The following is a 12437-nucleotide window of genomic DNA, read 5'->3' on the forward strand; positions in this document are numbered from 1 at the left end:
GTTTGTGCATGTGAGTGTGTGTGGGCGTGTTTTTCTGGGACAAAAGGCACGTCCACATAACGTAAATCCCTACGCTTTGGGGTGAAGACTTGGTTTAAGGTTAGTGTAGATTTAGGATTCTGTAAAGTTTAGAGGTAGGATTAGGCTGGCAGCAGTTATGATGAGGGTCAGGGTAAGTCTCTGGGAAATTAATGTAAGTCAATGTTATGACCCCAAAAGCCATGAAAACATGACTGTGTGTCTGTGTGTGTGTGTGTGTGTGATCTGCTGCAGGAGTGGAGTGTCACTGTCATCAAGTCTAAGTAAGGAGCTCGCCTGTCAGCGGGCTGCACTGATCGCACTGATCGCACTGATCACACACACACACACACACACACACACACACACACACACACACACACACACACACACACACACACACACACACACACACACACACACACACACACACACACACACACACACACACACACACACACACACACACACACACACACACACACACACACACACACACCTATCTTAGGACTGTAACCGTAAACACACTACACTACCAAATTAAGAGCGACCTACAAACACACAGCCTGTAACAAAGCAACATTCCCCCACCTCCACATAATCCCTCATCCCCACTGCACACGCATGAGTAGACGCGTACACCCACTATCCATCATATACAGTCCCCAACCCCCCGCTTCCTCTCTTCTTCCTCCAAGTGTGTCTCTGTGCAGCTTGTCACTTCCCATTATGCTGGTGGTGCCATGCCTCCATCTACTGCTCCTCTGCAGCCTGATCATCGCTACAGCTGTAGAATCCAAAGTGTGTGTTTGTATTGTTACTTGTTTATGTTTAAAGAATATTATTTCTCTGCCCGGTTCCTCTACGTCAACAATAATTAGTTACGAAAGTAAGACTACATATGTAAACGTTGCTTTATGATGTCTAATATTTAGAGCAGAAAGTTAACAAAGGCACCACATTTAGTCTTGTTTGGTAATATGTAGTCCAGTGTGAGCTCTTTAAGAGGTGATAAGCGGTGCTGGGTAAACCAATGGTTCATAATCTATGAAAGGAAACCAAACAGAGAGGCAGAACTAAACAGCCCGTCATTTGTTTGGCTTCGTCATTCTGCTGAATTGATTGCGCATGTGTGTGTGCGTGTGCGTGTGTGTGTGCGCATGTGTGTGTGTGTGTGTGCGTGTACCTGATAGTCACATCAGCCTCCAACCCTGTGACGTTCATCTGCAGAGCTCTCTGGAAGGACCACAGTGTGTTCTCTGGAGCAAGCTGGATACACACACACACACACACACACACACACGAGAAAGGACAAACACTATCACTACATGGAGTCCTGTAACAATGACCGAATAGGTGACTTTACAGGAGCCTCTGCCACTGTTAAGGGAAAGAAATTATGTCAAAATATGAATCCGTAATAATTTATGTTTGTCTGTCAAGTAGGTTCTGCTACAGAGTCAAACATGAACATAAATGTGGTGTATCGCAGATGTATGTGAAAATAGACTCCTTCCTCCGAACACAAAGGAAAGCTGTGAAGTGAAATAGAGCATCGTTGTGAATTGCTTTTCAAATCTTCAAGTGGAGGTTATGAGCACGTCGGTAGGTTGAGCATCACTTACGAGGAGAGCCCCTTCCTCAGAGACCCTGGGAGTGAAGCTTATGACTGGGACACACAGGATAGGAATGATGCTGGAATCAATACGGAGTCCTTCTGGGAAACGAAGTCCAGTCATGTGACCGAGTTTCTCACAGCCTCGCAGAGCCACTCCTAATTTTAGATTCCACTCTCGAGGATCGATCGCTTTACAACAAACACCACAAAAAGCAGGGCGTGTTTTTGAACGTGCGAGTGTCTGTTACGAATAACCAGAAATCCACCTTCATTTTCCTTCCAAGTGTTGCGTAATACTGAGTCAGACACTGTGCAAAGTACATAAATCCTTCTTCAGGCAACATCTAGAAGCAATAACCATCAAATGTAAAGAACAAAAATGTGCTTATGTGTGCATAGATGGGATCTTAACGCAGCCTTCTTATGCTTACTTATCCAGCAGGCTCCGACAGGCTTTTAAACAAAGTAGTGGAGTAAAAAATCTGATCTGTGTGAGCGAGATGCTGTAACAGAAAAGAGTAAATCTGATCATAAGCAATCTACCGGTATATTAGCTTTTGATGCCAAGTCTTTGTCAGGCAGAACCACACAGCATATATCCCTGCCATACATCAGGCAGGCAGAGCTCCAGGCTCCCACCGGGTTATGTTTGTGGACTATTTCCAGTTGCACGAACACAAGGTCAGTAACAGACCAGAATAGCCTGGGTAGTGCAGGAGAAGACGAAGTTATGCAAAACAAAAAGGAACAAACATCCAGAAGGGCAGCGCAGTTTCTCCTCTGCCTTCACCAAATCACAATCAAGCCTGAGTGGTTCAGTGTCATCAACATTGCTGATGTAAGGGGTTTTGCCATCTGTGAAGCCAGTATCAGGCAGCTAAAAGGGTCCAGGAGTCAAAGCATATGTAATATAATGTGTTTAAAGTGGGCCTGTTTCATATTCCCACATTCACATTGGATGAGAAGAGGTCAGCTGACTCACCATGGGGGCTCCCTGGTGGCCAATGACATCGGGGCGTTGTTTGAGGGTGGTGGGGTCCATGATGCAGGGGGAGGTGATGTACATGGGCACCAAGTACAGGCCCAGCAACACACTGAGGTACAGCAGCACGACCACCACCTGGAACACTGGGAGAGGACCGAGGACAATATAGAGGTTGAAGGACGAGTTGAAGAAACACGCGTATTCTCTTTCTTGACGAGAGTCAGATAACAAGCGCTGCCCAAAATCAGCCTACCAGCACCTCAACAGCGCACTAATTAACCTCTCTCTTGTTTGGACTGTACAAAAAACAGAAAATTGCACTAATAACATAGTTGGCAGCTGGTGACTAATGCAGTTCGTATGCCAAGCTAGTTTCCATAATTCTCTTTGAATCAACATCCAAAGCGCGGACAGAAAATAACCAATTAAAACCACAACCAGAGAAAATGGATTTCAATATTTGATGTTTTGATTTGAACCTAGAGAAAATTATTTGGGTGATCCAGACTTCTTAGTTTCCAAAGAGATGTGTGACGCGAGTAGTCGCTGTGAATGACGGTGATGTTCTGTACCGTTCATAGCGCTGCACAGTATCCAACATCATTCATATCAGGGGCCAAGGAGATACTTTCCCCTGCATCATCCCTCTGCTAGAGTGAGCGTCGAAGGCCGAGTGTCGACACACACACACACACACACACACACACACACACACACACACACACACACACACACACACACACACACACACACACACACACACACACACACACACACACACACACACACACACACACACACACTGGTATTCAGACTCTCTCACTCTGCATTACAGCAGAGATGCTTACGCAGAAGAAGTATTGCTTAGACCTTTCCACCTGATCAAGTCTCTCCAAAAGCAGAACCTTAAATGTAGCGAAGGCCTTTTAATGGGTTTAAATGTCTCCCACAGTACAAAGTACAAGCTGCCTTGTCCAACTTAATTAAGGACGATCATAAAAAAGACGTGAAGTAAAATCCCCATAAAGCTTAAAGTGCCTTTAGATTAATTACTTCTGAAGACATGTCACGCTATCTGGCTACAATTTCTGAAGCAGACAATGAAACTGCCGCATAAATTACACTGACTTTCAATTCTATTCTACCGACAGCGAGAGCTAGAATACACACCGAGAGCTGCTTATCCCTCGAGAGACTTGGAAAACAATCCAAGGTGTCCGGGCTTTGAAAACATCACATGAGCCCGTCGGAATGTCCGTTATCTCCGACACCCTGGGTGCAGGTCCTGGCCTCTGTCTACACGGTGTTAATCATTCACCACTCTTCCTTTACGTGTGTGTGTGTGTGTGTGTGTGTGTGTGTGTGTGTGTGTGTGTGAGAGAGAGAGAGACGGGCACGGCAGGTAAGAGTTCCTTGTATTCTGTGTTGCAGAGGTAAGCGTACTTGTTTTTTCCGAGCGGGCGACCTGTCCAGCCACGATCCAAGACAGAGCTGTGACCGCAGCGAGAGCCCCTACATGCAGGAAGGGCCCTGTGGCCTGCACAGAGGTGTGAGGAAGAGGGGAGAGGATGAAGGTGAGAAGAGAGAAAGAGGAGATAGAGAAATGGAGACACATGGGTAAGAGGATCAGGGTTTAAGAGAGATGACGGTGAGCAAAAGAGAAGAGAAACAAAGATAAAGACAGAGAGGCATTGAATTACACACATTATCTGGGGTTAAGACAACAGCAGCACTATTCAGAGACAATAGCTGTAATTTGTAGAAGCATGCACTTGGAACGGCATCAGTTTCAGTGGACTTGCGAGTCCACTTCAATCACACGTTCATGGTGGTGCAATGATCTCACAGGGACACACTAATTATAAGCTTCACACAACTCCCTGGATATCGTTGAGCTGTTAATCGTTGGTGGGATAAATGCGGATCGAGTGTCTCGCCACCACAGTATATGCAGTTTAAATCATTACACTTTTTTTCATATACAGCAATGTTAAATACGGAAATATGATCACGGACATAATTCATGATGTTTTCAAGCAGTCGATCCTGGACAAAACGGTTTTATCCAGTGGCCACAAACCAATGGTCAAAGTCTAGTTTGTTATGTAGGTGTGTATGGACCTCACGGTGTTTCACAACACTCTCAGTTCAGTACTACAACTTCAGCATCACGTGGCTGGCAAACGTGGCTTCGGGGCTAAACTGTGTTTCGGTCTGCTGACCTGCAGGGAGATGGGGATGACGTCCCACTCTTGCCCCCATGTTTGATTGACAGATATCACCCCGACAGTGGTGGTGAGCAGAGCAGCAGTCACTCCCATCTGCGTGGACAGAGAGGGAAAATCAGAGAGGCTGTCACTTTGGATACATGCATGAAACACCCCCAAAATTAACCTCACATAGCTCCCAGCCCTTTCACACCACACACACACACACAACAGTGTTTGTGTTTGTTCTGCTGATAGAATTTGAGACCAGGTCATTGACTGGGCTTTCACAACCCTCCTGGGACAACACCAAGTTCAGCTGATCGCCAATGGACACACGCAGCCAATAGGGCCGACAGAGTAGTGTAAAAGCAGCCCCATCACAAACGCACGCATAGAGAAAGACACATATGTAAACCTCACCCATCCCCCACTTCCACCTCCCACACTCAGACAGTTGCCCAGTCTCACATTTGGCAACATTACCTTATGGAGCCAGTGCAAATTCAACTGTTGCCCAAGCGCAACGTGACAAAGTGCTAAAACCTGAAAAGAGAAGCACGCACGTAAGAGAACAGCTTTCAAAAACAAGTCTGCTGCTTCACAGATCTCAACATTCAAAAGCTGCTAAATCTCTGCCGAGGCATTAACGGAGGTGTTTAAAAACCTCCACGGTGAATACTTGATGTGGGACTGACCATTAAAAATGCAATGTAGGTGAAGCCAGCAGCGGTGGTGGCCAGGATGGGAACAGTGCCATCGCTCCACTGCCCAGAGCGGTTGTAGAGGAAGCTGCAGAGACAAAAGAGAGAGTGAGTAACACTCCTCATATGAGGGCTCACCTGCAGTTCATCATTACTAACATGTGTGAAGGCTTGGCACAATGCGTGTGCCTTTCTGCACTCGTTTTTAAAAGCATTTGTACTTCCTTCAAATGAAACCGTGCCTTTAGATTGACTTAAATAAGGACACTATGGAATGTTGACAATAACACCCTGAAAGTGTTGTTTGTAATGCTCAAAAGAGTGACACTGGATGTATCGATAGATTCACATCTGCGGAGCGAAGGCAAGTGTGTGAAATACGTGTTTTGACATGACAGCTTAAGGCCTGTGGCACTAATTACTTTCAAAGCCTCATCAGAGATTCTAGTGGCACAGAGACACGGCGGGGTCCCTCAGCGCTGAGGCTCCGAGCCCTTTGTGAATACATTAATACTTCAAATAGACCGGGACACTCCCTGCAGCTAAATCACGAGAACACATGAGGGCAGGGATGTCACCGCCGTCTGTGGAAACCTCTCAAAAGGATTGGCAAACGTCTGCCCACCATTACTGACATCCAGAGATACATAATCACCGGTGAGATTGATGATGAAAGTCAACTGGAGAGAGAGAGCGAGAGAACCCACTATGTAAGGAGAGGAATGAGAGAAGAGGCAATGGCAGGTAACAGACGATAAGAAGAAGAGGAAAAGGTGACATTGCCGAGGTTACCGAGAGCAGGAGGAGAGGGGGATGGGAAAGGTAGTAGGAGAGAAAGACCAGCGTATGTGACAGTGTGGGCATTTAACATTTTGTGCTCCAGCATTTTCAACACACTGAACTCGGATTAAGTACGATTTAAACCAATACGCATCGTATTTTACCGTTAAATTGTAATGCTGGAACTGTGTCGATCACAATCTTAATGTTCTGATGTAATCTTGCACAGGAACATATGTAATTTAAAACAGTTGAATTAGCCAACAGGTCTGGAATAAGGCTAACTTTTGGTAGCTTATAATGTTTTCAGTCACAAACTTGTGGTCACATGACAGCAGCACGAGCCCTTTACAGTATAGGAAAGGTCGGGCAAGCCATCTCTGTTATGCAACGGTGTTAACCTGCGGCTGGCTGGGTGGTCTCCGCTCAGATTAAGGCAGAGGACGGATTAAACTGATGATTTAGGAAATCCACGAGCACGGACAGAAGTAATTTACAGACGAAACAATATGGTGTCGGTCGTCTGGCTCCGGTTTGACCCGACGACAGACGGGAGGCTGTGCACTCACCGGTTGAACTCATTGTAGTCGTTATGTGCCTCCGACCAGAAGTAGAACCAGACCAGCAGCAGACAGAAGGTGAAGAGGAGGATGAGGGACCACAGCAGCTCCCACTGCACACACAAATAAAAACAAGTCAGCATTTTTGTGGACCCACGATGTTGAATTAGAATTGACAAAAGAAACACAGAACAGCTCTGAATGCTGCAGAAACTCAGGAAATATCTGTAATTATTGAATTCTGCTGATGTGGACACAAAGCTATTGTGCTGAATGTCCGTGGGATGAATTTGTATAACTTGTGTTGACAAGCACCACAGCAGAGCTCATTAGACGTTAACCTTCTACAGGGAGCACATGGTGTGAAGCTGGCTGCTGACCTTTGGAGAGAGTATTCCCTGATACACCTTGCTCATCATCAAGGAATTACATTTAATAACTTCACAAGCAAGCCGACTAATTACCGTACTCATCCGCGATGCACTGTCGTACTACGGCAGATTTTAAATTGGCTTCGTCTTCAGATACAGGCCGACAGAAACTCACCCCCAGGCCGTACTCAGGAGAGGTGCAAGCAGGCGCGCCCATTTCTATCTCTACTTTACACACAGCTATATTCAGGAGTTGGCGGCTAAATGTCTTTGAAAAATCCCATGCATGTGTAAATTGTGTGCACTGTGGTGGTCAAGATAAAGACTTAAGCAACCTTTTAGAATATCAGATTTAAAGCTCCATTGTTGTGTGTGCCGAGGATCAGATTATTATCCCCTCGGCCAGCCACACACACACACACACACACACACACACACACACACACACACACACACACACGACGGCCCTGCTTATATCAGGTCTCATTCCCAGCGAGCTTTTCAAATGTTAAATAAGGAAGTTTCGATTCGTGACACAATCAAATTCCACTGCCTGGAAGTATTTCAACCAGAGCAGCATTTTGAAGGTCATGTTTTGGCTTCAAGCTTCTTTTAAGAGCTTTCACGACTTTATAAAAGACGCTGTAATTCATTTCTGGGCATGGTTTCATGGCATAGCAGAGGCCGGTTGTACGAAAAAGGGAAACAAGCCCGAGGGAACGCTGATTCGATCCGCTGCCTCTCATATTTGGACATGGCCGCTGAACGAATTTCAGACATGCAAGAAAAAAAAAAACGTCATGCAAAACGCAAAAGTAAAAGCAAGAAAATGATTATCTGAAGCAAATGCTGTTAGACTCTTGGGGTAGTTGTATCTTTTTTATTTTATTTATGAAACGAACAAAACAATGTTTCACCCTAAACACATTCAGATAAGTCTCAATCCATTCCAGCAACACAGAGGTTACCGCGGTGTGACAAACAACGCTGCTCACTGATGAGAAAGCGCTGACCCGTGGTTCCCATGGTCCTAAAAGACTACCTGGAAACACCTCAGAGTTACGACCTTGCTCACCGCCAGCCTTTCATTAACCCCCCCCCGTGAATTATGTTGGAATGCGGCCTGAGAGGCCCATGAGAGAGCTGTGATTAGATCAATAAGTTGCCCTGACGTCTCTTTAATTAATTAGATCACCTCACTAACTGAATCCTAAAGTCGTCTCTGGGATCTATAAAGTGGGACACTCACACTGCTGTATTGTCTTGAACATTATAGATTTCTTCCTCTGAAACTAAGACAAACAGTCCTGTTCTGAAGATAAATAAATGACTGATTTCTCAGACTTCAACTCCTTGTTCGGTCTGATGTTCTCTTCCCGTCTGCCGGCTAACTCAGCAGCAGAGCTCGTCCAGCCTGACATGACTTGGCCTGCCCTCGTGACATCGCATCACCATTCTGCATGGCTGCCATTTTTATCCGGCCCCCCCCCCCCATGGCACGGACTGGCAACAGACATTTGATCAGAACGCCACATTCTCTGGGAGTGTTTAAAGAGCGTTGTATGCCAACAGTCATCCGTGCGCCGGTCTAATAATTACTCCGACTGGTGTCATAATGTTCGCCCCTTAGAGAAATCATAGAGGACAAGTTCTCCTTTGGAAGATTGAGAGCTATTGACTTAGCTTTAATTCAAATCAAATTAAGAGGAGCGCTGTAATTAAAACGTCATTCAAAAACTTTGCAATGGCTTTTCAAAACAATCAAGGACCTTTCTGTAGTACTGATGTTGTCCAACTGCAGAGGCTAAGATTACATTTCTGAAATAGTAGAGTTATTCGTTTAAAGCATTTATGAAACATGCAGACAGCCCTTTTTAGGCGCTTACCAGTCAAATTGTGTTTTGCTCAGAAATATATTGAGTGACTGTAAAAAACACTAAAAATAGCGTGAAAGTGATCATTGCTGACTCATCCCTGTGCAGAGGAAATTGCGTCAGTGATTTAACATCTGGGAATAGCAGAGAGAAAGAGAAAGAGAAAACTTTGACCTTTGTTCAGAAAGACTTTAAGACTTACGTGACAGCGGCAAAGAATGTTGTAGCAAATTAAAAAGCGTATAAAGGTCTTTTTACAGGCGCCGTCTGTTCTGAGCCAGCGCAGTGCAATAAGAGCGAACACAGTTCTACCTTTCTGTGTCCCTCAGCGGCTCTCCGTTTGAAGTTTGTACATATCTCCACTTCATGGCTCACAGTCAGTCCACTCCAGTGGATTATGATCCAATAATGTGTTTATTAAATAGGCTTATTGGATTTTTACACATCCTTCTGGGATGGGATCTTTTTTTATTTTTATTTATTACATCACCAATAGTCCTGTTGAGCAGACACCATCACGCTATTTAACCAATGTTTCATCACATTGCGAGACCACAGCTCCAACATACTGTGTTGTGCTCCTTTGCTTTCCACATGCTCAGTCTTCCACTGCCCAGAATCAGATCCATTAGAATTAAATGTATCGCATTTAGTTCATGCAAATAAACTTCTGTGGCGAAGATCATTTAAGCTATTAGTTTTAGTAAACATACCGCATATCTGAAACCATGCAGTTTACTGTAGTTATAGTATTGATGTACAGAGATACGCAATAAGCTGACTTCTTTTGTGTCGACCTTCTGCCGCTTTAAATGTGGTCCTTTGGGACAAACCAGCTAAATGAGGCATTGATTTTGTAATGGTAGCAGCCGGGATTTCTCTCATATTCATTTAGCCTACAAGAGCAAAAGCTAATGACGGCAACATGACTGAACTGTGCGCTCTCTCCTACCCCTCCGAGAAAGCTTCAATATATCAAACAGGATCTAGGCTGCAGTGTAGTGCCATCAACAGGATGGATACGAGTCATGTTCAGCATGATTATTTAAACAAAGCAAAAGGTCACACAACATACGTTGATTTACATCTGGCTTGCAAGTCAAGCTTGTAATTCATCACCAGTCAAGTTGTGTACTGCATGTGTAAATTCATACCAATTGTCAAACCTGCAAATGCGGCTACAGTAGCTTTCTGTTGCTTGACCCTGACCGTCAGACGGAGAAAGAACACAGCCAGAGAGCCAATCACACCGGATTACTAGTTTATCAATAACAAACATTTCTACCAGAGCAGTCGTTTGTGGAGCTACTGTATGAGCTGACTGGAGATTAAATGTAGGCATGTTTGGGTCTGTGCTGGTTACTTCCTGTGCGAGGACCTCATGGAGAAACCGTCCTTGCATCAGCTGTCTGTTCTCTACAACGATATCACAACACAACTTTCGCAACACTTTTGGTGCTTCTGGCTGTGATATAAACTCCATGTGGGTTAAAGTTCATATCGACTATATGACGCTCAGAGAACATGTAAATCAGACCAAGTTATTACTATTTACCAGTTTATTATCCATTAACTCAATGTAATGTGCTTCCATAGTATGTTTTGACAGCAAACATGTGGATTTCCTATCTACTAGACGACACACAATCAAATGATGCATTCGGTTAGACAGCTTGACTCTAGTAAGCTGCCATCTGACAACACTGCGGAGAGAAAATATGCTGCGGGACAGTCCTGAATAAATTCGCTGACAAACACAAAGCCCGACAGACACAAACAAACACCAACATGTTGGCGTGTGAATAAACTCATGTGGATGTCGGAGAGATTACTTTCAGCTCACATTGGCCGTTATTCTTTCGCTGACGGTGCTTCTTTTCCCTGTGAGGGCCTCCATCTTCACCGGATTTGACACAGCGGTCCCTCGTCACATTCCTGAGCATATCCAGATAAGTCTCAATTCACAAAGGGTGTGCACTGCTTTATAGTGCAGCCATACCACACCTTTATTATACTGAACCTCCAGCATCTCCACTCCTTTCAGCAGAGTGAAATTACAAATACAGGAATACTACAATAGACTACTTCTTTAGTAAAATGCATGTAATATACATGCAATCCATATGAATATTACCATTTCCAACATTAAAACGCATCTGAAACCACCCATCACACCCTCATCATGTAGTCAGCTCATGGGATTCATTGAGGCTTATGACCTTTCAGCCAGACAGCTGGAGGGACGAGTGGGCGAGTACGTGATCAAGTACACAAAATGAAGAAGATGTCCCGTAGAAATCAATACCGGTCCAAAAACTGAAATCATGCAAAAAAAAAAAAAAGACCTTAAAAGGGAACAATGTACTCATCAACATACAACAATTATTTATATTTTAAGCCGGCTCATTTGCTCTCTGGCCAGGGATAATGAAGACCACGAGATAATTGTACGAAAGGAGGCAGAGCAGCTTTGCTTCTGTCTCAGAAGCCTTTGTGCGACTGAATGGTAAACACGGGCTAAATGGAAATACTTTCAATAATTACTGAGAGGCCAGATCGGCTTGCACTGCGTGACGTGGGCCGTCTCCCTACAAAGCACCGTGAACACTGACGGAAGCTGCCGCACTAAGACAGACGGTCAACCTGAATGGCTCGTGATGTGAACAAAGATGAAAAAAAGGGGAGAAATGGACGATCCACTCGTAGATTATGAATGAGTCGACAGTTGTTTCAACAGGAGATCCTCAGGTCTGTGATTCAGGTCCAGTTACATGTAGCCGATACCCGTCACAGTTTCTTTACTGGAAACGTTAAAGATGCAGTCCTGTATGACATCACCTTGATCCGTGCTAGGAAGCATCCTCAAAGGAAACGACAGCTCTCAAATAAACAGACAAATAAATGGCGGATCACACAGCTCTATTCCTCACAAGTAGACACTCTTAGTAGTTGGAGAACACCCCATTGTGGCTCAATCACTCACTATGTACACAAGTTGAAAGCCTGTTGAGGGGAAAATATCCACTTTCTGAATCAACTGAACAGAAATGGACTGCGTGCTTCTTACACCGGGGTCAAGACGAGCGCTGTGCAACCGCCACACGGTCAGAACAAAAGGATGAGCACCGGGAACGAAGAATGCTGACTCCGCACTGTCCCATCAGTCCGAGTTGACTGAGAGACAACCAACAGGAAACAGAGCTACACGGTGTCCAGTTTCCTGGAAACAGGCGGGGCGGGGAAATAAAAATCTATATATCTCTCTTCATTTGGTTCCGCAATGTTTTTTATATGATCCAAGAGCTTTCAAAAATACAACC

The 12437-nt window shown here is 44.8% G+C and overlaps 1 protein-coding gene across 3 annotated transcripts in view; it reads right to left on the bottom strand.

Moving 5' to 3' along the window:
• Window positions 1-12437, bottom strand: part of gdpd5b (glycerophosphodiester phosphodiesterase domain containing 5b) — a 34708-nt gene that overhangs the window by 8224 nt on the left and 14047 nt on the right. For all 3 annotated transcript variants that reach the window (XR_013772148.1, XM_079272666.1, XM_079272665.1), the window contains 7 exons: window positions 6882-6985; window positions 5527-5620; window positions 5315-5374; window positions 4844-4942; window positions 4065-4158; window positions 2619-2764; window positions 1205-1287 (listed from right to left, as the gene is read on the bottom strand). Coding sequence is in view for 2 of the 3 variants with exons in the window: in XM_079272666.1 (XP_079128792.1) it covers window positions 1205-1287; window positions 2619-2764; window positions 4065-4158; window positions 4844-4942; window positions 5315-5374; window positions 5527-5620; window positions 6882-6985 (680 nt within the window). In the remaining variant the exon portion in view is untranslated. The remainder of the gene's footprint in view (window positions 1-1204; window positions 1288-2618; window positions 2765-4064; window positions 4159-4843; window positions 4943-5314; window positions 5375-5526; window positions 5621-6881; window positions 6986-12437) is intronic.

This window comes from Melanostigma gelatinosum (assembly GCF_949748355.1).
Source record: "Melanostigma gelatinosum genome assembly, chromosome: 7".
NCBI lineage: Eukaryota > Metazoa > Chordata > Actinopteri > Perciformes > Zoarcidae > Melanostigma > Melanostigma gelatinosum.